The sequence below is a fragment of the Anarrhichthys ocellatus genome, unplaced genomic scaffold (assembly GCF_004355925.1).
Source record: "Anarrhichthys ocellatus isolate YVR2014 unplaced genomic scaffold, GSC_Weel_1.0 scaffold17, whole genome shotgun sequence".
In the NCBI taxonomy this organism is placed as follows: domain Eukaryota; kingdom Metazoa; phylum Chordata; class Actinopteri; order Perciformes; family Anarhichadidae; genus Anarrhichthys; species Anarrhichthys ocellatus.
The window spans coordinates 4,091,444-4,116,416 of NW_022280047.1; the positions used below are offsets into that span (position 1 = coordinate 4,091,444).

At 42.7% G+C, this 24,973-nt stretch overlaps 3 protein-coding genes across 5 annotated transcripts in view; all 3 read left to right on the plus strand.

Moving 5' to 3' along the window:
* Positions 1-8,225, plus strand: part of ercc8 (excision repair cross-complementation group 8) — an 11,205-nt gene extending 2,980 nt beyond the window's left edge. Inside the window, exons 5-12 of one of the 2 annotated variants that reach the window (XM_031856560.1) lie at positions 523-604; positions 1,322-1,390; positions 1,488-1,554; positions 2,059-2,162; positions 2,978-3,102; positions 5,217-5,414; positions 6,898-6,993; positions 7,375-8,225. In XM_031856560.1, coding sequence (XP_031712420.1) covers positions 523-604; positions 1,322-1,390; positions 1,488-1,554; positions 2,059-2,162; positions 2,978-3,102; positions 5,217-5,414; positions 6,898-6,993; positions 7,375-7,440 — 807 coding nt within the window. In that variant the 3' untranslated portion in view covers positions 7,441-8,225. The other variant, XM_031856559.1, reaches the window with a different exon arrangement.
* A 293-nt stretch (positions 8,226-8,518) lies between these two features.
* elovl7a (ELOVL fatty acid elongase 7a) lies at positions 8,519-13,641 on the plus strand. Its single transcript, XM_031856561.1, has 8 exons — positions 8,519-8,631; positions 10,675-10,764; positions 10,872-11,062; positions 11,617-11,697; positions 11,796-11,852; positions 11,951-12,056; positions 12,157-12,293; positions 12,392-13,641. Exons 2-8 carry the CDS (start codon positions 10,701-10,703, stop codon positions 12,638-12,640), a joined length of 885 nt encoding a protein of 294 aa, XP_031712421.1. The 5' UTR covers positions 8,519-8,631; positions 10,675-10,700; the 3' UTR covers positions 12,641-13,641.
* A 7,016-nt stretch (positions 13,642-20,657) lies between these two features.
* Positions 20,658-24,973, plus strand: part of pde4d (phosphodiesterase 4D, cAMP-specific) — a 161,899-nt gene continuing 157,583 nt past the window's right edge. Inside the window, exon 1 of one of the 2 annotated variants that reach the window (XM_031856231.1) lies at positions 20,658-20,687. In XM_031856231.1, the coding sequence (XP_031712091.1) occupies positions 20,670-20,687 (18 nt within the window). In that variant the 5' untranslated portion in view covers positions 20,658-20,669. Of the gene's footprint in view, positions 20,688-21,854; positions 22,015-24,973 lie in introns of those variants that run through there. The other variant, XM_031856233.1, reaches the window with a different exon arrangement.

A 24,973-nucleotide genomic window follows, 5' to 3' on the forward strand; every position in this document is an offset into this window, starting at 1 on the left:
ACACACACACACACACACACACACACACACACACACACACACACACAAACTCATACCTATTCAATTATTTATTGTGGTTTTATATTTGCATATTAGTGTATGCATAGTATTAGTGTGCACGTAGTCAATGTGTGTGGGTGTGTGGTATTTTTATGCAGTGTGTGTGTGTGTGTGTGTGTGTGTGTGTGCCCCCATTGGCCAGTGCTGGCACACACTGACAGATGGGGCACAGAGAGGCTTTTTATATTTGCTGAAGAATTTGCATTGTAACCACCACTGCTGCTCGGACGAGCTCTGAGCTGTGGTACCCTCCCTCTCTTTTAGTTTTGACCTAATCCATTCTCTGAACTTCTTTGCTGCACTGTGGTGCATTTATCCTACACTTAAACTTTGAGGCCTGAGGGCTTTATTTAAGGTCACGGATGTATATTTTACCATCAAATTAAGATTGTCTTTCAGTGTACATAGCTCTGAACACACAGAAAGCCGACCTTCTCTTTGTCTCACTTTGTCATTCTTCAGCCTGCTGAAGTCTTTGAGTTTGAGGGCAACGTCTACAGCCACCACCTGTCCCCCATCGCCAGGAAGCACAGTCTCATCGCAGGTGTGTGACAATGCAGCCACAGCTGATGCCAAAGGCGAAGAACTCATGGAATGCATAGGGTACCTGTTGGCATTTTTGTGATTGTGCACTAAGAAGCGTTGAACCGAAGCAAACATCTTCATCATCAGTTTGTCCCTCCAAGCAAAGCACTGCATGCCCCCCCCCCCCCCAGGTCATGAAGTGACACATACCTGTAGGGGACAGAAGTGGGCCAGAAGCTGGTTACACACGGATTCCAATCCAGGAAAAATGATTTCTGGGGTGAAAAAATGTAAGAATCTAGTTGCCAGCTCACCACGTCGCCAAGCAGGACCAACGGGTTCCTCGTGCCTGCTGAGTATGTGCTCATTAATGTGCATACACACACAGTTTCTTTGACACACCTGTTTTTAAACCGGAGACAATCACAGTTTGTATCAGTGAGATTTTATTTTAACCACACCTTACCTGTGAGAGTCTGGGACTCCCGGTTTTACCCTTCTAAAGCACCTCTACCTTATACACACACCTTGTAACAGATTATACTTACACATTTATCACAATCTGTAAACTCTGACAATATTGATAAGTAGGATATCAAAACTATGATTTAATGGAATCTTCCGCTTTAAAGGTGGCCTTTTAATTCATTTTTTGTGTGTGTTTAAAACAAAAACATAATAATGTCAACCTTTCTGAATTCTCCTCCATCAACTGTCTTTGTCTCTGTGTTTTCAGTCGGCACCAAAGAACCCAAAATCCAGCTGTGTGACCTGAAGTCTGGGTCACGGATTCATGTTCTTCAGGGTTAGTGAACTACACCACAAATACACACGCTTACTTTTCCTGCTGTTTTTTATTTTTTTTTTACTCACACAGATCAACAATAACTTTCCCCCTTCAGGTCACAGAGCAGAGGTCCTGTCTGTGCGCTGGTCGCCCAGATACGAGCACATCTTAGCAACTGCCAGGTAGGCTCAGTTGACTGTCACACTTTCTATGAAGCCTGACCTAGTTCGCTCTCATAGCCGGCACATCGAGGAGTACTGTCAGGTGTCGGTTAATCCCCACCATGCTGTGTTTCCCAGCAGTTCTTGTCACCTCAGCGCCGGCCCATCTGGCCCGGTTGCAGCCCTGAGTCAAGTACAATGCCACCACATTGCTGGCGGATAGATGGCAGCACTGTGGTACTCTAGTAGCCCCGTCAGTGTAGCATATGGTGGACACAGACCCCACCTGTTTTATGCTACATTAGACCTGCTAATTAGCCTATTGGGATCAGTGTGCTGCCGTCGTTGTGGACTGCAAGTGATTTTTGAAAACAACTGGCACCGAGAGACACACAGAGAAGTGTAGGATATTCTATTATGGAGCCGCCTGTGCCCAACAGAAACACTGGTGTACATGTTTGAGCATGTATTGCACCTATAAATCCCTGTGTTTAATAAAACGAATTCCCTCATTTTCCTTCTAAGTGCAGACAGCAAAGTCAAAGTATGGGATGTGCGCCGGGCCTCTGGTTGTCTCTTCACACTGGATCAGCACAACGGAGACAAGTCAAAAGGCGCCTCTGAGGCAGGTACTGTTCTACCTCTCCCCTCGCTTTTCCCGTGTCTTTTTCCTCATTCATGCAGTGGGCCGGGCTCTTGGCAGAATGCTTCAGGCTTTATTTAGAGAAGGAAAATACCAGGCATTTACAGGCATCAGGACAGAAGTTATTGTCAGACAGCCTCCTGGGTTTAATTTTTGGAGTATTTGGGGTTTTGTTTGAATGCATATGCAGTGCATCATCCCGTCATACATTTCCCCTCCCTCAACCATATCTATCTGCCAATCACTGTCCAAGATGTCCTTTCAGCAACCCGAAGACATGGCATATACCTTATAGTGATGCTGCACAGAGTTGCTGCACACATGGAATAGGAGCTGAGGTGCATATTAGCCCAAAGTGTCTTGAAGTACAAACTGAAGGGACTGTGGGGCCACACAGAGTGACAGAATTCATCTACCTGGTGATACATTTAAAAGCTGGTGGTAGGAGAAATTCTGGTCCGTTATACAGCAACAGCTTCCGATAACTTCATGTTATTCCGGTTAAACCGAGTGTGTCTCTCTCTGAAGGAGAGGTCAACATTCTTTGACAATCTTTTTTTTTTTTCCTGCCTGAGGCCCCGTTTGAGGACAAAGGGTCACTGTCAAGAGGAAACCAGTTTGCAATTAACTCAGTTTATCTAAGTCTTTCTGTGCTGTCACAGAAGTCAAAGGATTCTAAAAACAATTACACTCAAAGCATGCCAGTAAACTATGAATGATTATGTGGAGTAAATATGCCATGCTGGGTCTTGACGACGGTGGAGGAGGAAAGAGATGACAAATGTTACCGTGTCCCACCAGTGAACACGGCTCATAATGGCAGAGTGAACGGCCTGTGCTTCACTGGCGATGGCCTCTACCTCCTCACCACGGGAACCGATGACCGGATGCGACTATGGAATAGTGCTACCGGGGAAAACACGCTGGTAAGATCTGTGTGAGAGATTAAATGCTTTGTCCCTTTTTTTTAACCTACCTGGATTAACACTTTGGATTATGTAGTTGCAGCCTGCAAGAACAGTTCAGGGTGTTGTCACCGGCAGCTTCTAAAATACAGGTTCAGTCCAGCTGTCTATCCTTTTGACACCTCTCTTTAATGTATAGTCGCACCTATCACTGGTTCAGGATGTAGCTACTTATCAGCAACGTCTCAGTTTAAAACTTAAATCCATAAAAGACGGTATACAAATGGAGTTCCACAAGGCCTTTGGTCCTCTTTTAATGCAGTTTATGCGTTTTACTTGGTTGATGTTTTATAGTAACAATAAGATGCTCTGATGATGCTCCGATAAGGTTCCTTTAGACCGAAAGCTCACATACAGTGTACTCTGCATAGATCTAAGTGTGCGCATATCTCTTTCATCAATAGAAACGCAAGATAAATTCCCACGATCGTGCAGAGGACATGCAACTCTGTTTATGGTGATGACATTATTAACTTAAAGCTGCATTCATTGTCTTTTGATCACAGGGTTGTTATGGTTACCATTTGTACGTCCTGCGCATGTGCAGGCCAGAAGACTAACTCGTCAGCTTCCTTCAAACACTACATGTGGAGTTTTGTTGTCATGTCAGATGGATTTACCTGCCGTCTCTGCAGCGAATACAGAATGCTGCTGCACAAGTTCTTACCAGGACAGGAGCCACCGTGTCCTTAACGCTAATGCACATCCCTCCAGTGGTTGCTCGACATGATTTACACCGTTTCTTATCATCTGTCACTCTCGAACATTTTAATTAAAGTCGAACTGGAGCTGTCTTCGTGCTGCAGCGAATTTGAGAGCAATTTCTGTAGAACAGTGTCTCAACACAAGCTGCTAATGGAGGGGGTGTTCAACTTTTTAACCAAACAATTTCTTGAATTTGGTTTAAAATTGGGAGGGTCACTTTTTTTTTTTTTTTACACTTTTCAAGGGCAACAGGAAATTATTGTTGGTAACAGTACTTTTATTTTTTTTAATTAACGGTTCGATATTCTCTGGTGGTATTACCATGTAAACAAGTGAAACAGAAATGAATGTTTGGTTAACAATCGCCAACCGCTAACCAGCAGTCTGCCACTGTTCACAGAGTGACTTTTAGGGACAGGGCCTTGAGCTAAATTGGTAAAAATATCTCATCAAAACACCCAGCACATCAGCTCATTCACCATACAGGCGCTTCAAAATGAAGCTCACAGATGATCCAAACTGCTGCTACATACCTCCATGTTTTCTGGGACTGCCTCTCTACATCTAATCTCTGGTCTATGGTGGCTAAGTGTCTGGAAAATGTCCTGGAATTTCCAATTCATAAACAGCCCACCTTATTTGTATTCAACCGTGACTCCGTCCTCAGTGATAATTCCAGGTTAGCCCTTCAGAAAACAAACACATTTGCTGGTTTAACTGCCGCCAAGAAGCCCATACATGGTTCTCTCCTGGTCCCCCATCGATGAGGGAGAGGCTGAATCATTTTAGGGATATTGCTCTCATAGAAAGATCATTAGCTGTAATTCATAAAGTGCGGGCATCCACTGTAGAGGCTTGGGACATCCTCATTGGCTCTCTTTCAAACCCACATTTTCTTACACAGATATAATGTGTCGCTTTGATGGAATGCAAGAAGACCTACACATTATTTTTGGTCCATAGGTTTTTTTATTAATTTGTTTTGTCTGTTGTTTTTTTTGCTTGTGGATTTAATTATCTATTCTCATTTATTTTGTTATTTTTCTTTGCAAAGCAATGGTGATGTGTATATAGTTTGTGTTAAATGCTGTTTGTATGTGCATTAATCTTCGTCTGTGGTATCTTGTGTACAACAATGTTTATGTGACAAACTCAATAAAAAGGTTGATAACAAAAATCAGTTACACCTGTAGAGATAAGCAGTTGTTCTGGTGTTGTGCACTAAATATAGTTTCAAACTGGAAAAACTTCATATTCCTCCAGGAAACCGCCTCACGCTGTTGGTAGTTTATATTTCGGCTTAGACACACACACACACACACACACACACATCGTCTGAACCTTGTGTGCCTTCACTGTTTGTCCCTCAGGTGAATTACGGGAAGGTGTCCAACGAGAGTCGTAAAAAGCTACAGTTCACAGTGTCGCGTGGCAGCAGCCCGGAGTTGGTGTTTGTGCCGTGCGAGAGCTCGGTGGCCGCGTACGCCCTCCACACGGGAGAGCTGGTCGCTATGCTCAGGGGTCACTACAACAACGTGGACTGCTGCGAGTTCCACCCGGACTACCAGGTGAGACGCATCCAAGTCCCCGGTGGCGACTATTCCCTGCATCTGGCCAATACACCCCCATCTATATCTGCACTGCTGCCTTTGTTTGCATCTCCGTCTATTTCTGTTTGCTCTGCCGGTCAGGTCTATAGCTGCTCTCTTGTGTGCGCTTTGAGAATTCAGGTCAGTTTTTCCCTCTGTCCTTTTGTATTTTATCTCTTCAACTGCTGCGGTGTTGTCACCAGAGTAAGGGCTATTAGAAATTTGCAAGCCTCCCCCCCGACAGATTACATGGTTATGTCAACATTACCTCGGCTATACTGAGCTCCTATAAATGCAAATACCGGGCATCCACTTTGTGCGACCCAAGTCCGTGCTCTCAGCCTGAACTTCGGCTGCGTTGTGTTCATAAGCCAAGTGGTGATGGTTTCACTGCACAAACAGAATGCCTGTGGCCTTTATCAGGTGTTAGTTCAGTTTCACTCTTATCTTTACATACAGTACTCTGCTTGTGCCTGTTGCTGCTTCAGGAATGAAGGATGACATTGTCAGTGGAACAAGGATGTGATGTTCAAAGTTGCTTTCATAAATGTATGTAATGTGTACATTAACACAAGCAACAAGAGGCTCGGCATTGCGAGATCTGATGAAATAAGTTAATCATAAAAATGATAAGATAAACAAAGATAAAGGCAATAAAAAAAAACAGTACACTGAATAATAGTACTGCATATCCAAATGACCACAAAAAGTACAAGAGATGTCAATATTAGGACATTGGCCACATATTGACACTATAACACTAATATCCGACTAAAACCAATATTTGTTTTCATTCTGGCTGAAATCAAGAGTCTCCCGATACATCTGTAAATCCCCATTGTGTTCATCTTCATCATATTCTTCTTACTCTGTAATCCAAACCGACGACATGAAGCTGTTGATAATCTTCCAAGTTTATCTAATTATATGCTTGTTCAGTTCTGTATTTCTACCCAAGTGTCCTAAAATATCAACCAAATATGGCAGTGCTTGAAGTTTCTATTTCTACTTAAGCGTCAGTGGTAATCCTTTTTTAAGTATCAGGCACAGCACATAATCATCACAAATGTAGAGGGACGTCCAACCACCGCCCTCCTTATTAGCTGATGTCAACATCCGGTGAATGTGTGACACAGGAATGCGGTTCGGCAGCTTGTCACTCTGCAGAGTTCCGGGAGATCTAGTCCCGAAAATGTGTCTCACTTCTATTGTGGGCCTCTTCTCTGATGTAGTGACTCCGATCAGTCACACGGCACACAGAGTGTGTGTCCCACGGTTTCTTCCTTTTACTTTACTCTCGGTGGCCATCGCGCTTGTCAACACTGGCGTTGCTGCTGTCATTGTTTGGAAGTGCTTTAAGGTGACGGTTATGCTGCAACGGCAGCGCCTCTTTTGTTTCCTGGAACAATTTGTCAACCAGTGTGTCAGAACCTGAGCTGTCCTTGTTCTGCGTTGTATGCAGGAGCTGTATAGTGGAGGTAAAGACTGTAATATCCTGGCGTGGATTCCTGCCCTTCGTGCCTCAGATGTGGAGGAAGAGTCAAAAAGTGCAAATCAGGTACAAGTCCCAATAACCGGAAAAGACATCAGGAATAATGGTGGAATCATTGTGAAACGCCACACACAAGTGTTTTATGTCATCATGTTGTTGATGACAATCTCAACAGGAGTGTCATTTTGTCTTCATGGGAGAAATGAGATCATAGATAAGCTGTCTCAGCACATACTGAGGACATCAGTCACCACTGCACAGCTCTGTCATGCTGTGTCTACACTCATAGTAGTTTACATCAAACTTGAACTAGTTTGTACATTCATCAGATAAACAGTAGTTGTCAAACCCGTGAGATCTGAGATGATGTTTTTGTAGTGGATCTTTTAGAGGACGAGTATCTTAATTCAGATAAAGTATTGAGGTGAATGTCTTGATTCCTTCCAGGCTGCTGCGGACCAGACTACAGTGAACACCGCCTTTCAGGACGCATGGAGCAGCGATGAAGATTAATGCTGGCGTTTTGTATGTGTGGACAAAGTGGTGTGACCATGCAAATGAGCACGCTTCCTTTCACCATGAACTTGTGAATAAGTGACCGGTTGATTATGGTCCTGGGACACCTGTGAGGATATTTATGGTTTTAATGGAAATGTCTCCTGTTTCGTCATAGCAGACAAAGATGAAGGCCCTAAAATGACAAGGAGTGTAAATAATTGTACGACTTTATATATGCACAATGTAATGAATAATGGGGTTTTTTTTGGTACATTTTATATTGCATTGTTTTCCTTTTTTTAAATTTAAATGTAAAGCCAACGTGGTCCTTGGTGTGCAGAGTAAGTTTGATAGTCTTCACGTGGGAGTAACCAGGCCTTCAGGAAACAGCCATTGTCTTGTTCTCATTTGCATATGTTTACAAGCTGTGCTTACTGAAACTAGAGTGATAGTGAAACCTTTCCCTCTGACCCACCCTCCTCATAGCTTTACATATTGCCTTGGTTACCATGAGGACACCTTGAACCCAAATTAGCTTTAATACCGACCCCTCCAAAAATAAAAAGCCACTTGTAATGAAAACACATCAACTTTGTTATCCTTTGTGATCGACCATGACTCCTTGCATCTCAGTCCAGGGATTTTAAATCATGAAAACACTACTTGTATCCAAGATACTATTTCTATCGCTATCATCACATAATGTGTCAGTCAGCTCTCTTTTCACCAAATTACCTGAAATGTGTTGATTGTACAAGTTTTGATCATGTATGTCTTCCAATAAACTGGGAATGCCACCATATGTCTGTCGCCTACCTTTGTAACCGTACTGGTTTTAGGGAGGTTGTGGTGAAAGCTGATGATCCCCTTATTGTGTGTACTGAAACCAATTAAACTGGATGTAATATGCTGTACTATTACAAAATGTCGACATAGCTTTCGATGAGGCATCACTCAAAAATGAACTAGAAACGTTAGTCCACGAGTCGGCCAATCAGAGAACGCGGGAGCGCAGGAGAGCAGGAGAGCAGGAGAGCAGACCACGCCCTCCGGATGCTCCCATAAGAAGAGAGCTCCCTGTGTCAGCGCGTGAACAGTGCAGGAGTCACACCTGTAGGGCAGCGGCAGGTGATCCGGGAGTTTGGATATATACAATTTGACAGACCACAAGGATATTCATCAGCTGGCAGCTGCAGCTCAATCTTTGTAAGTGATGTTTTTTTTCTTCCCTAACTGAATCCGAGTAGAGTGATGACACAACCCCACTGAAAATGATCCGATTAAAGTCTGACAACGCCGGTGCGTCGATGCCAAAGCGTGCCCGTGATTACTGAATCATTATTACAAATGTCGTGGTGGGTCGCACGGTAGCTGTCGGACCCGTTTTTCAATACTTTGCGTCACCTAGTCCTCGTCAACTAAGCCACTTGTTGAGATTTTGAAGCGATACTGGTGTTGAAATGTATCTGACATTGGCCAAGAATATATATTTTTAAATAATTTTGATGCGTTTTATTGGTGCACTAACTGAACATTAGTGTCTGGGCACGAGCCGTAAATTTAATAGCTTCTACACACAATGTAAACAACTTTAATGTGTATTTTATTTGGAGGTATGGGTGCTTAATGTTTTAATGTAATGACTTTCAGTGTTTTTATCCTGTACCTTCACCACATCAATAACTCCGCTTTAGTAATTGAATGATTTGGAATGCGACCAAAATCACCCAAACGTGGATTTAAAAAAAAAACTAACTTTTTTTTATCTTTTGTGAAATGTAGGAGTTGACGTTCAGACATTAAAGGTACACAAATAGGGTATGCCATGTGCGTAGCAGCCTTTACATACGGATCTCTATGACCTTAATTGGCGTGTCAATGCTTGTCATGTCTTAGTTGTTGTGGATAGCAAGCCTTTTTTCACGTTCACCCATTGACTTTAACCCTGTCCAAGTTCCCGTTGCATTCAGGTAGACGCACCCTGAAAACCAGTCATGTAGGGTAAAATGTGCACAGGTTGGCAGACGAGGAGTGATGTGTGTTTTTTTTATTTTTTTTTTTATTTTTTTTATAAATCAATTTCCGTCTATCACAAATGGCACAATGTTCTTCTAGAAACAAAAACATAATCCAACAGGTATGTTGAGTTGATGAGATTTTGTTTCGATTGCGGTTTGTCAAAGGGAAGCTCCTGAGATGATGAAATTACCTTCACAAGTTTTCCTTTCTTTCTTTCTTTCTTTCGTTTTTCCCCCCCAGACGTGTCTCAAAAACCAGTCAAGCCAGTTGTTTGGATCCTATAGCGACCCTGTAACTGTACCAGACACCACCCATGTCTGCTCACTGTCACACATGGGTGCCATTTAAACTCGTGAACCATTACTGTTTTGGTCAGGATGGCTTCAGCGCTGATGCTGGGGTCACTTCATCCCACTTGCCTTCAATTTTGAAAAATGTGCCAGTTTGAGCGTGGTGGCATTCTGACAGCATAGTGTGTAATTCTAAAGGCATTGGAGCTCCATTTTAAAAAAGTAATTTTACAATTTTCTTGTCTCATTAATGTACAGCTTCGCCAAATGTCCGCCTGCTGACTGTACTAACTGCTTTTAAAGCATTTCCCATAGAGAAACATAATGTCCTCATCTTGAAGACAGTCCAGGCAGCATAGTTTTGTGACGACACCATTTTATATACATTATCCATGCGTGCATGTTTCTGGAATAAATGCTAGTCGCACTGACTGAAACCAGACACTGACTGCTACTCATTGTACTCCCCTACACTCTTGGCTTTGTCTGCTTCAGATGCTCGAGAAGGGCAGCAAAGACTGGCTGAGTGGCTTTTTTTTTTTTTTTTCTCCCCTAAACAGTCCAGTCCTACAGCCATGGCACTACAAATGGTGATATTTCTTCTGCCACTATACCGAGCTGTTGAACACTGTTCAGATGATAAAATTCCATCGTGAAATGGAAAAACCGGTTGCATGTGGAGGAAACTGTGCTGTCGGTGCAGCAGTCTTACTTCCTGTTAGAAGTTCATGATGAAAGTGGAGGGCCTGTTGGGCCTTAGTAAGCTTGATGGCTCCTCGGTGTGAATTTGTTTTATATTAGGATTTTTAAATCAAAAAAATCCATTGAATGCAGTGTTTCTCTATTCTGTGTATTTAGCAGCTTTTGAGTGTGTCTGAACATTTAAGCATACACATTTTCTTTTTTTGACTTCCTAACATTTGTCTCTTGATCTTTTTAGGTAAATTGCAAGCATCTCGTCTGAACATGGAATTCGATAACATGAAGTCCTCCGCCGCACTCATTTATGACGAGTTCATCCAAAACGCAGGTAAATCTTTAAACGGAGATGCCTTCATGGTTGTGTTTCTGTTACTTAAATCCTCTGCGCCTGAACCTTGTTGATCTCTCAAACCTGTCGACGCTCTTGTGCTGCAGACAGACGGACGGCGAGCTGGTTCCTTATGTCGTCCCCTGTGCCCCAAGCCATCGTCATCGCAGCGTACATCTACTTTGTCCAGTCGCTGGGGCCTCGGCTGATGGAGAACCGCAAACCCTTCGACCTCAAAGGAGTCCTCGTAGTCTACAACTTCGGCGTGGTGGCTCTCTCGCTCTACATGTGCTATGAGGTGAGTCACGTTGTCTCTTGCTGCAGTTTGTTGACATGAAATGTGAGCTGCTGAAATCCTCATAGTAGTCAGTACTTCCTGCGTTGTTCGACTCATTGTTCAGACAGAAGTGACTATCTGTCATCAGTCTCATGCCAGCAGTCTTGTGTAACACTGTTGTTCATGGACGTTTGTTTTTTTTTTTTTTTTTTTTTTTAATCTTGAATTTGAGGTCAAACCAGATCTGCAGGTGTTTTTTCTTTTCATGCATTGTCTAGTGCACATGCTGCGTAACATCAACATTACACTTTATCGAGACATTCTTAATTTTATCAGTATCTCAACCACACTTTTTTTTTTTTTTTTTTTTTTTTTTTTTTTTTTTTGAATGAGTCATTTTATGTGAAATACTACCTCAACACGCTTTAATGTATTACAGTCAAAAGCAACATTTCTAGATTAAGTTTTTGAGACAAATTAAACTACAAAGTTTTTCAAGGTAAAAGTTATTCTGACTTTATTTTTCATAACCAGTTACTTGTTAGTAACCACACTGTTTGTTTTTTTCTCTTCAGTTTGTGATGTCAGGATGGGGAACCGGATACTCTTTCGGCTGTGACCCGGTCGACTTCTCTGATTCACCACAGGGTGTGAGGGTAAGCCAGGCTATAGCATTTGAATTTAGCACAGAACATGTAGTATAAGAGCTGTTTTTAAGAACCAGTGCTGAAATATTCTTTACCGTCTCCTCTAGATGGCGGCAACATGCTGGCTTTACTACTTCTCAAAGTTCATTGAGATGCTGGATACGGTGAGTGACTCGATCACTGTCGGGCATTTGGCACCGTCGGTTGACTACGTTTCCTTATGTATTGTGTTGAACTAGACTCTCTGTGTATTTATATTCAGATCTTCTTTGTGCTGAGGAAGAAGAATAGCCAGGTGACATTTCTTCATGTCTACCATCACTCAATCATGCCCTTCACCTGGTGGTTTGGCGTTCGTTTTTCTGCAGGTAGGAATCTTTATTTACATTTCTTTTTTTAAATGTTCAAGCTATAGTTTATGACCTTGCATTCATTTGACATTCTCCTTGATACACTCCCTATTTTCAGGTGGCATGGGGACATTTCACGCCCTGCTTAACTGTATCGTCCATGTCATCATGTACACCTACTACGGCCTGACTGCTTTGGGCCCCAAATATCAGAAGTACCTGTGGTGGAAGAAGCACCTGACTACCATTCAGCTGGTATGTTGTGTTTTTCTTTTTGTGTCGCTTGTGATTTCAAAGTGTTCATGTGTGACAGCAGAACTAAGGTTCTTTCCATGTCGCCCCCCCACCCCCAGATCCAGTTTGCGGTAGTGACCAGCCATATCTCCCAGTATTTCTTCCTGAAGGACTGCTCCTACCAGTTCCCCATCTTCGTCTACATCATCGGTTCGTACGGCCTGATTTTCTTGTTCCTCTTCCTCAACTTCTGGTACCACGCCTACACCAAGGGCAAGAGGCTGCCTAAAGTGCTGCAGAATCAGAAATGGGAACACCACAGCAATGGGCTTATGAATGGAAATGCCAGTCATGACAAAGAAGAGTGACGCAGGTCTCTGCTCGTCAGGGGGTGTCGGAGGGGGGTTGCCCTCGTTCATGTAAGCAAAATGCATCGGAGATTCCACTCCAATTAGTTTGGACTGTATTTTCTACTTGCAACTGCAAAAGACAATCTTTGCTTTTTGACCAAAGCTATATATATATATATAAGAGGTTTATTGACTCAAGCTGAAGGGTTTTATCTTGTTTGTTTACAATGAAGGTAAAGCCCAAGTTCTGCTATGGAAGTACCCTAATATCCCTCCGCTCTACTACAGTATGGTTTTAAAATATTTCAAAAAAACTCAACTCCACTAATCACACTGATGGGGTTTCACCTATGGTGAGACTGTGGGACCCACGGCTATACAGTCAAACTGGGCTTCTTCAAAAAAGCTTCCAATACTGAGATTTAACTTCTGTGACTTGATCTTACTTTTTTTTTTTTGTTGTTGTTTTAGGAAACCCAGTTAAAGGTTTTTAAAGTTGCGCACTGAAAAGTTTTGTTATTTCACCTGGCCAAAAAAAAGATTACTTTGACTATTCAGTTGATTCTTTTTTTTTTTTTTAAAAATGGTATTCAGGCTACACATGTCCTGTTCAGGTTGTCGTCAACGAATGGTTGAACATGGTTTTTTTTTTTTTTTTTTTTTTATAAAAACCTCTTAGGTTCTATGACATATGCACGCCCACTTCTCTATGGTTGAGTCACAACTGCTGCTGATGGTACAGGCATTCAGTGAAAAGAGCGATCTTTATACAGCAGAATCAATGTGTTCTCCAATGAAGCTATGATGTGACGGAGATGCCAGAGAGGAAGGCTGACCGACCTTTGGGTTCTTGTAGGATGCAGAGCTTGAGCTAGTTTTACTACGTCCTCCTGGCAAAATAACACTGTATTAAGTGCACTATATATATGTATGCACAATTACATGGATTCACTATTAGCCACCCAGAAAAGACATGAGCAGCCTTACTTGCCTGCTTTTTAAAAAAGAAAAAGGGGGGGGGGAAAAAAGGTTTTTGCTTCATCTGTTGAACTTCTGTGGCTAACGAGGTCTTCAGATGTCCGGAGTCGAGGAGAGCCTTTGGACTGAGGTCTGTGGAGTATGTTTATATCAGTTATGATGACCTTAATCTGAAAAGTGAATGTAACACTCTGCTCCTTTTTTTGGAGACTTTGGGGCACAGGATCGAGCTTGATGTGGAAAGAGTTCCACCTTTTTTTTTTTTTTTTTATTTTTTTTTTATTTTTATTTTTTTTAATAATTCAGGTGCAAATCCAAGTTTTTGTTTAATTTTTTATGGTTTTGTGTGTTGGGTTTGTTGTGTTTTTTTTTTTTTTTCAGATCCCTTGTTATACCAATAGTTATTAGGCTAAGAAATGATGTGAATTGAGTTGTTTATATTGTATTTTATATGTATTTATATGAAAATAAATGATCAATGTACTTGCAAAATGTCTCTTGAAATCCTTTTTAGTTTAGTAGGAAGTGTTTTTTATTTTTTGTCTAACTTCAAATAGTAGGAGCAACTCACTTGGACTAAGTAATTGCAAATAAATGATTAGCCGGCATAATATTGTAGAAACCTGATTTATAAATGGAACCTTGCAGCCAAGACTTGAGGCTTTTCACAAAGTGAGAATTGCTGATGCTGCAGTTTGAGAGATTTCAGCCGCTATCACTTAAGTTTGTAAAATTCCAAAGGGAAGTTGAGCTAGGGAATATCTTAATCTTTTTTGCACAATTTTAAATTTAACTATTTAATTGTGAACTTATGTGAGGGGAAAAATGCGCACTTAAAAAAAACATTTTTATGGCTTTTTACTTTTTTAAAGTGTGCTCGTTTGTAACATGCATTGTTCAGCAGCAGCGCCCTCTCCCCATCATGTAGATGATTTGCCAGAACCCCAGTGAATGGTAGTAAAATTACAACCCTCTATGCACAGCTAGCTAGCTAACTCACCACATGGCACATTTCACACTGGGCTAATCGACAAATGTGTGGTTAGTTTCCATCAGCACCGTAAATACAGCCTGCGCAGATTCCCACTATATTCCCGTTACTTCACATAAATTCATGTTAATCCCGTGGGAAAGTTTCCACCTTGAATAATCCCGAAAATGTGCAAATATAGAGTAAATGCTGGCTTCATGAAATTAATATTTTCATTGAAGTGATGCTTTGACCAGACTGTAATGAGCTATTCTCACCAGTAGGAGCTGCTGTTAAACTGAGACTATAGAGCTGGTGTGTATTAAAGTCTGATGGATCACCACACATACCTATAGCTAAAAAATAATTTCACATTCATGGAAAAGCATGGCATCGCTGGTACAAGTCATCTGGTTGAATGTGTTATTGAGCAATTCATTTTTATCCCAAGTTAAACAATGCAAACTAATTAAATGAAAATCCCGCAGGACAATCGATGAGCCCGAGCATAAAGCCAAAGCTGTAGGGATGGCTTGACAACATGCTGACATCCCTGAGGGTCCAGATCTCAGTTCAATTGATAAATTGGGACTGGACTTGGAAAAAGGCTTTTTGCTCACTACGTCAATGCAACCAGTCAAAGCTTGAGCAGTTGTTACCGAGACGAATGGGGAGAATCGTAGTGTCCAAATATTAAAAGGTTATTAGAGACCTTTCCACACAGACTCAACTGCGGCCAAAGGTGCATCCACTAAATACTGGCTTTATAATTGGATAATAATTATGCAAACAAGTATTTTGAATTCTACACTTGAAGTGAATTTCGATCATTTTGCTTCTGTTTTCGCTTTTTCTGTCTATAAAAAAAAAAAATATCACACAAAATGTACTGAGTTAGTGTAAGAGAAACATGAAAACCTCCAAGTGGGGTGAATATATTTTATAGGCACTGCATATCTATATCATTTTCCAATTTTGCATCCATGTATTTTAGATATTTTTACATGTAGGGAAAAGCTCTTATTCTGTCTAACACGCTTCCTCCTCTCCATCACATCGCACCCAAGAAACAGGAGAGCACGCTGACATATCTATTTGTACGTCCTTCTGCACTTAAGTGGTACATAATGACACCGCCACCAAACAACATCCCCCCCGATGCTTTTCATTAAATGACACTCGGCTGCGTGATGGAAAATAAGAGAGAGAGAGCTGTAAATACACACAGGGGAGCTGACGTCAGTCTAAACTAAAGCTGCAAATTATGGAAGTCATTTAAAGTCTGCTGTGCTTTTCCATGAAAAATACACAGTGGTATACGACCGGTTGAACGGAGAGATGAGAGCAGGCAGCGGGACAGCCCAACCCGTGGAGGGCATGGATGATCACTATTTGCCTTGCACCGAAACATTTTCCTCCAATTGGCTCAATGAAGAGCACCCGAAGTGGCACCATGACAATCTGAGTAATTGGCAACATCTGCCATCCCTTTATCATGAGTTAGAGGCTTGTTCTGGAAGGAAAATGACCTCCGATACGTCCAGTTACATCTCCATCTGCAAGCTAGTTCCCTTCATTAATGACAGAGACATTTTTCTCAGTTTGGTCTCATAGTAGAAATATTTAATCTGCGCAGCGACCTTTTTTCTGCATTCTGATCTGTTTGACACTGAAATGGCCCATTGACGGTGGTGTTTAGAGTGAAGTTTAGTTTGATCTCTACAGCATCTCATCCATATTGGGCACCCAGAAACCATTTGCAAAAGTATGTAAGTATGCAATACAAAATGAAATTGGTTAAATGAAGACATTTTTGAATGTTATCAAAGGTCTCGGTTTCCTACTCTGGGCTACCACATGAACAAAGAATTGTGGTCATGTTTTTGTTTTTCCCACTGGTTTGAAGTAGCATCCAGCAGATATGGAGCACATCATCATTCACATGGAGACGTGACTCTAGCGACCTGATACACAAGCCTCTCTCCCTCTATCTGTCTCTTGAGATGCTAACTGCTCCGCTGTGTTCGCCCGCTAGTTCTTAACTTTGTCTGTGTTTTGTTTGGTGCTGGGCAGCTATGAAGTGAAAGAGGCTGAAAGACTCTGGAGCTCTGAGAGGAACTCGAATCATCTGTGGGTTCAGAGCTTTGCAGCAGTCACGCAAGTTGTCACGGCGTCCATTGTTACTATAAAACAATATGGATTATGTCTGCTTTATTGATGTAGAGAAACCCTTGACACCAAGTGTGCAGGGTCTATAAGGGGGACTCTCCATGCAGGGTGCCACAGTTGTCACACTTTGCCACAATCAAAGGTGACAACATGAACTGAAACGTGGTGCTATATCTCCCTCAGTGATGACTGTCAGGACGAGTCATGAGGCTGTTTGTAATGGCAGAGTCACAGCAGACAGCTGTCGGTAATTGCTTTTCTTTGTAGTCACTGTAATTCTGTAGTCACTTCCAGCGGCACCATCGTTAGAGCACGTCTGTTTTCTTAACATGACTTGTCTGTCGTGCCTCGTGACAACAGTTTGGGAAAAGCACGTCCATGTGTCACCTGATCGTTGTATCTTGTAGAGGGGTGATGGCACCTTTGGAAACTTTATGATGAGGGGCGATAGCGAGTGCTCGCATGTGGGAGAGAACAGAGGGTGCTGGAGGGGGAGAGACACCACCAAAAAAAGATGAGGTGTGTGTGTGTGTGTGTGTGTGTGTGTGCTGCTGAGTCTGTCAGTGAGTGTCTCTGAGAATCGTTCTTGGTATTTTAGATAGTTGCGGGTACTTGGATGCCCTAATGACAACCTAATCCTCCTCTGTCCCTTCCTCAGTCTTTTAAGATCTTTTTCCGGATAAACAAAACAAAACAATAATAAATATGACTTGGCTTGTTATAATTTTAAATAACAGAGACCACACTTTGCTCTCAACAGAATCTGCTTTCATTTGTTGAGGTCAGTCGCCACAAACAGAACACCTATCATGTTGTGTTGTCTCTTTAAAGTCAGACAGGGCTGCATAATCTGGTAGTTTAGATGTCAGACTGGTCTTGAGGCAGAACACATCTAGATTTCAGTGTCAGGACAACGTGATAGTGAACAACAATTGTTTTTTGATTATCAGAGAACAATGAAAGAAGCCCATTATGATTTTTTTTTGGTGCAAATATTTACATTCGAGAACATTAAAGCATTTTTTTTAACGAACAATTGCATTTGGTTTCGGATTCAGCTCTTCACGCTTCCCTGTGCACCTGCACGTTTGCACCTCTACAAGCATGTTTTCAACTGTGTGTTTGTCCCTTTGGGCCTCTTCACTGAGTCCCCACACCTCCCTTCTCCAAGAACATCTCTCCCCCCTCCGCCGTGGTAACTGTCAACAGCTTTTGCAGTGACTCTGGGTGCACAGCAGTGGAACAAATGCGCTGTGTTTGGACTGTTTCCCAGGTACTTATCTACCGCGCTGCAGTATATCATTTTGTCCCAAAGCCGACTTATTGATCGGCGTCTTGTCTTACAATAAGTTCTCAGAGTGGTGTGTGTGTGTGTGTGTGTGTGTGTGTGTCAGTGTCAGCTGCTGCCTCTGCGGCTGTGAGCTGTCGCCTCTGTTTAGGGTCAAGCGGCAAAGAAGGACTATTCATGTGGTCTGCGATCCGATTTCTCCGTGTGTTCAAGTACATTTCCAGCCTCGCATCCTTCAGGGTTTTACAGATTAAACTATTCCCCCTTTTGCTCGGACAAATCACAGATGTAAATTTGTATTCATCTTCCCGCTGTTTACTCAGCGTATGATGCTATGATGCAACAGTACGAAAGAGGAACAAGGCGTACGCACTTTGGCATTAGCATAACCCTTCCACTCCTGTGAGTATGATGAGCCTGGGGGTCAGACAGCTCAGTACTGTAGCAGTCTTGCTCGTTTGCTTTGCTGAATCCCAGGCTGCGTGCCGATTCGCCTGGCTGTTCCCCGAAGGCCCGCCTACTCTGCTGCCTGTATTTCTGTCTGCCTGTCTCGCTTCTTTCTCGCTTGTCTCCCCGTCATAAAACTGAATTTAGATATTCCTGGCACACTTATACCTAAGCTTATTTACTTTCTGGCCTCGAGATAGATTAGGCGATCAATATCCGCCTGTTGAATATGAAGCTGGAGCTAGAAGATGATTTTGCTTGGCATAAAAACTGGAAAAGAGTAGGACAGAGGCAGGCGCGCTGGTTGAACCTGTTTCTGTTTTTTATGCTACTTGCCTCTCGGCTCCAGTTTCATATTCAAAGGGCAAATTTTGAGAGCGATATCGATCTTCTGATCAAGATCTGTTTGTGTTTTCGTTACGCAGCCTTGAGCGATAAATTAAAACCTTTGACTTGAATTCAGCTGAGAGAGGAAAATTCCTGCGAGATGTTTAAAAACACTTCTGTCTTGATGGATGAGGCAGTCTGACTCAAATATCATCGCCATTATCCACTGTGTGAAAAACGGCTGGCTGTCGCAGCTGCTCAGGCTCCCAGTCAATATTTGGATGAGGGAAGAGGCACATTACCCTCAGTGTGTATTTTCTAAGAGCAAGACTCTTCACTCGGGGAGCAATGGGAACATTACCATAAATGTGTTCTCAGAAAAATGCTCAAAAGTAACAACCGCACAGCCACATTTGCTGGATGCTATTTCCAATTATCCCATCTCTCTGTGTGCTTTCGTAAAGGCTTTACGGACTCTCTGAGCTTTGTTCATCCTTGTTATTGCAGTTGGCATTATTTTTTTTGTTTTACAGCCTGAACCGGCAGAGTGTTGGAGAACGCACAGCCACATAAATCAGCAATACAAATACTGTGCGCGTGTGTGTGTGTAATATGATGTGTTGAGCTGTTTGTCTGGATGAGAGCCGTAAACTGAACACATTCCAGACATGTAAGAACAGACGGGAGGCAGATTTGGCAACAGTTGTCCAGAGGGGCCTCTCGTAAAGTACACACTGTAATTTGATTTGACGTGATTATTCCTGATGTTTGCCATACACAGTGTTGCATCAGTGCCACTTATCCTTCAAGCTCTTCATGGGCCAGGGCGTCTGTAATCTTCAAGGCCTTATTACCTGGGGGAGATCCACATGTGCGCTGACTGAATTTAACTCACTTTGACCTGCAGTTCTACTCAATTTAAAGGGAGACTTGCGAGAGACATTTGAAAAAAATAAGAAAATCGTCAAAAACAAGGCAACAGATGCCCTTATATCCCAATTTTAAGCCCTTGCATGGGTCAAGCTGCAAAACTGTGGGATCATACATTTCCCATAATGCATGGATGGCTACACTATGTCATTTCATTAGACCCTCCCCGGTTACTCAAGATAATCCACAGACGTTGTTGTGAGCATTTCCATATAGGAACTATGGTTTAAAAAGCATTATCTTTCGAGAGAGAATGCAGACATCTCTACCATCGATATCTACAAAACAAGGCAACTCACACCAACATAATCCAGATTGATAAATAGCACTACAGGTAAGAGGAACAATATGTATTTTAAGGTGAACTGTCCCTTTAACACAAAGACTGGGGAAACGGCTAGCCTGTCTCTGTCGAACGATAATAACATCTCCCTACATGCACCTCTAAGGCTCACTAATATAATACAGTTACTTTGTATCTGTGAGGTCTGGCTACTCCACTCTGAAGAGCACACACTGCACTCATACACATCATCATGGCATCGCCATTACTGTCCAAACAAAATATGCACTCAAAGCTTTTTCATCTCAGATCCTTATCTGAATGTTGTAGATAATCAGGCCGCAGCTCAAAGTCCTGCCTGAATAAATCCGCCTCTTGACTGAGGTGAGAATCCCTCTCGACCAAACGCCATGGCTCCAGTCCCTCCAGGGCAAAAAAGAAAGGTGTGTGTGAATGTGTGCGTCAGCGTGTGTCACTGATAGCTTTGGAGCCAAAATAAACAAGACAAAGCAGGCGTTCATTGGCTCTGCAGCACAAGCCATATCTGTCTTGTCAATGCGTTGCTACAAAGAACATTTGCAATTCATGTCTCTCTCAGGGTACGCTGTATTCCCCGTGGTCGCTGAAGCAAGAGAGAGTCACATCAGCTCTGGGAATGATTGCAAGTGCGTATGTGAGTGTGCTTACTTTAATACGTCAAAACATATTCAGTGTTTATTTTTCAATATGTCACAGTCGTCATTCCTGTGTAATCTTCTCAGGAAAAGGTCCTGAAAAGTCCGACAGGGATTTCATTTCACCCGTCGTTCATCTCTGGTTTTTTGGCATCTCCAAAAGGAATCCGCTTCTGTCATGTAATGTGAGCCCATATTAAAGGAAGAGTTCAACATTTTGTAGAAATACGCTTCTTTGCTTTTCTTGCCGAGAGTAAGTTGAGACGATCGATACCACTCTCATATTTGACCGCTCAGTATAAGTTGGAGCCAAGAGACCGTTAGCTTAGCTTAGCATAATGAGTGGAATCAGGGGGACACAGCTAGCCTGGCTCCGTCCAAACGTAACAAAATCCATCTACCAGCACAGACGAGACCAAGAAATAGTCCAGCACGTTGCCCTCCGTAAAACCATAACTTGTTGTTTTCAAACAAATTTTTTCAAATCTTAATAAAACAAGAATGCATTAATGCGTGAGCCTTAAAAGGTGCAAGTTGGCAGAATTTGCTACCTTAAGAACAGAGGCACGGTAGAGGTTTCCTGTCTTTATACTAAGCTAAGCTAACCTGGCTGTATATTTACGTCTTCTCAAGAAAGGCAATAAGTATATTTTCCAAAATGTTGAGCTATTCCTTTGATATTGCTGATACAGGCAGTAGTGAAGCATGGTCAACCTGGACGTTGCAGCACCACTGCCAACTCAAAGAAAGGTGCAAAAGCACAATTTTTGCAATTTTAAACCAAAGAAAATAAATAATAATAATCCTAGCAAAGAATAAATACTGAGTAAATCCTTGGCAACCATTAGCAGATTAGGCTGCACAACAATTTCCAGAGTTTTGTCGCTGACATTCACAACTGCTAAATTATATTTCTCCCATTCTGTCAATACTACATCAGTTCTTCCCACTCTGTCTTAATCTTTTCTCGTTTAGAGTTTGTCCAATTATGGGAACTTTCAGGAGGAGGAGGGGGAGGAGGAGGAGGAGGAGGAGGAGGAGGGGGGTAGAAGGCTGGAGCAAGAGAGCCACAAGATTGGCCAAGAGGCAGGAACCACTCTGACATGATTGGCTGTGAGCCTGGGAGCTGCGTGCAGAGTTCCCTCCTTATTCCAGAGAGCATCAGTGAGCAGCGGAGTGTGGGACTGTGTTAGAGATGCACACCGGATACTTTGGTTTGTTTTGGTTTCTCTGATTGGGACTCTCGGAGAGCAAACAGAAGACACCGCACGGCAGCTAGGAGTGGATAAATAACTTCTTTCTGGAACTTTCTCAAAAAGATATAAAGTAAGTTATTATACTACCCTATTTTCCTCCCTGTCACTCCTCTATAGTAAGCCAAAAGCTCTTCTTGCTATTGGCTTACTATTGACAAGAAGTGACATATCACGTACAATAAAAAGTAACACATGCATGTACATGTATGCACCTAGATTTTTTTTTACATGCACTAGATTACTGACAGCGTGTACTTGCATTCTGTGTCTTTGAGGGATGTAGCCTTGTGCTTCAGAGCAGGGGACGGTGCAGTGCGACTTCACAGTGACCGGCCTCATCGGCAAACTTGTCAACCGCAGTGCTTCGCATTGACAGAGGAGCTCAAGGACTCCCCTCCCAAAATCTCCCGGTGTGACTTTCAGGCTGCGGGTTGGTGGTGGCGGTAGTCGGCTATAAATAGGCCTGCTCCAAATTGTGCTGCAGTCACACATACATTCAGAGGGAACAGGAAATGAGACAGTCGTTGTTTGTATTCGAGTCGGGAGCACTTTGATCCTCTTGGCAGCTTCAAAAAAATATATAATTTGAGTCCAAAAGCAAAGTAAAACCTAATAGAGTGAGAGAAGGGCAAACTGAATTCAACAGAGATGGACAGAAGAAGACAGAGGGTGTGTGTGTGTGTGTGTGTGTGTGTGTGTGTGTGTGTGAAAAGTGTTGGAATGTGTCAGAGCATGTGTTAAACTGCCTTATGTGTCAGAGCAGTACTCAGCAACTCCCCTTAAAGGAGGTTATCACCTCTGCTGCTTAGCCAAAGAACAACTCCCTTGATTTTCCATTGATATGCTTATCAATTATGAATCAAAGTGGCTTACAGTAGCAAGAGGCAGATGACTCCACACAAGAAGCAGAGCTTTGTCTTGTTATGATGTGTACTCACTGAACACAGGGCGAGTGAGTTTAAAAAGTTACATCATACAGTAACCCAGGAGGGTTTAATGTAGAGCCAGCTGACCAGCTAACAAACATATGGACCTGTTTACGTTTCATATCCCAACCCGCTCATAAGTGGGGACGGAAATGGCATTGTTATGAAGTTCGTTTCATAAAAAAAAAAAAAAAAAAAGGCATTGCTTACTATGGCAGATCGATTCCCTCTTTCATTTTGCTTCACTTTGAAGCCATCTAAAGATAAGAAGTTTTGCATGTGACATCAACTTAAAAAGACAAGCCGCTGTCTCCAGGCCCTTTGTTGCTTCAAAGCAGGGGGATTCTGCCTGCTGTTTCTAATAACTACCTGTCTGTCAGCCTGCTTCTCTCCGAGCTCCTTTATTGTAGTGTAGAACACAGGGAGCCTTGTGTTCCACCTGACCTCTATGCAAATATATACTGTCAGACTCCCCCCCCCCACCTCCACGTGGACGAGTCCGCGAGATGAGAGCGGCGCAACACTGAACCCATTATTTCACCTGCGCATCGCCTGAGATAGAGGCTGTCGTCACACACGCGGAGACTCTGAACCCGTATGACAGCGCTCTCCTCCTCACTCCTAGTCCTGCGATGAAGCATCTACCGTGCAAGTCAGATTAGGCTGAATAATGGATGGCTGCGCTGACTCGACGATCACTTTTAGAAACCACACAGCGTCGGAGAAAATGATTATGGAGGACACATTACATTTTTATTTTATTAATTGTATCTGATTGTATCTCTGTTGTTATGTTGCCCCAGGTTTTCTGAATGAGTGTTGCCGCTTGTAAATGTGAGTGAATGGGAACACAGAGTGATGAGCCTGGCTGTGTGTACTGCACGGGGGACAAAAAGCACCTGCGCTGCTCCTGGTGTCTTAGTATCGGTCTCCTGAGGAGGATACCCTGCAGCTTTGAGCAACATAGGGAGCGGTGTAGTTTTTATGAGTTTTCAGAGGTGCAGGGTCAGGGGTCAAGTCGCAGTGGAGGACTGCGGTGTTTGGCCCCAACAAAGTCAAATGTCACACATTTCCCTGAGCCATTCTTGGCATTTGATAAGTGGGAGTTAATGGAAAATTATACCATTTGCGTCCATAAACATATTCATTGCTGTAATAAAGGCAGTGTTTGTTTTCCTCCGCTTTCCTGGCAAGGGATAGTATGCAAAAGTCCTCTAAAGCTCTTGTGCCGAGGCACTGCAATATGCATGCGTACACACAGACATACACACACACACATGAGTGAGCAGTGCCAAAAGCATTTAAGTATCTTTTTTTATTGGAAAATCAGTTCCCATAACAATGAGCAGGACTTTTAGAGGCCATTCTGGGACTTTGGGGGTCTACCAAGCTTTAGTAACTGGGCTGGTTGACTGATTGTAAAAGTCCAGTCCTTTTTAAAGAGATGCTTGAAAGGTATTTTCATCCATTACATTTACATCTGCTTTTAACTTGTGACAAGTTTTTGGAATGGAGGATGGTTTGTTGCTTGGGTAAAACATGTTCCCAGCCTCCAGATGTTTGGCCATATTGTCATAAATCCCGTGACAAATGTGTTGTTTGATATTAAATCCAAGGTGTTTGACCTTTGAACCTTAAATGGAGTCTGTTCCGATTGACACATAGCAACTTACGAGACAAAACATGCATAGAGGAAAAGATCTACCCTTCCCCTCTCTCTCTGTAGTAAACAATGACCTTCAGCACAGCTGGATGGTATCAGGGGAACCACAACACAATGTCTTACTATGAAGCCACAGTATCATGGTCAGCAGTGGGGCAGATAGCCTTTTCATTGATGTCATGTCCAACAACATAAGCAGGGACTGACGAAACAGATGACGGGGGCCTCTTTGTTACGTTAGGCAGGAAGAAAGACCTCCAAGGGACACGAGAGAGGAGAAGAAGAGAGAAACAGCTGGGGCCTTGTACTTCCCTTTCCCATTGTTATACTGGAAGTCCTGTCATTGTGTCTGTTAAAGAGCAACAGTTTAACAGACACACAGCGTCTGCCCTCGCCTGGATTAGGGGGGGAATAGGGGGGGGGGGGGGGGGGGGGGGGGG

Bases quoted from the DNA above. Each gene is read 5' to 3' on its own strand.
- elovl7a (XM_031856561.1), top strand. From the start codon at position 10,701: ATGGAATTCGATAACATGAAGTCCTCCGCCGCACTCATTTATGACGAG. The intron at 10,765-10,871 runs GTAAATCTTTAA...CTTGTGCTGCAG, and splicing joins CGAGTTCATCCAAAACGCAG to ACAGACGGACGGCGAGCTGG. The intron at 12,294-12,391 runs GTATGTTGTGTT...CCCCACCCCCAG, and splicing joins ACCTGACTACCATTCAGCTG to ATCCAGTTTGCGGTAGTGAC.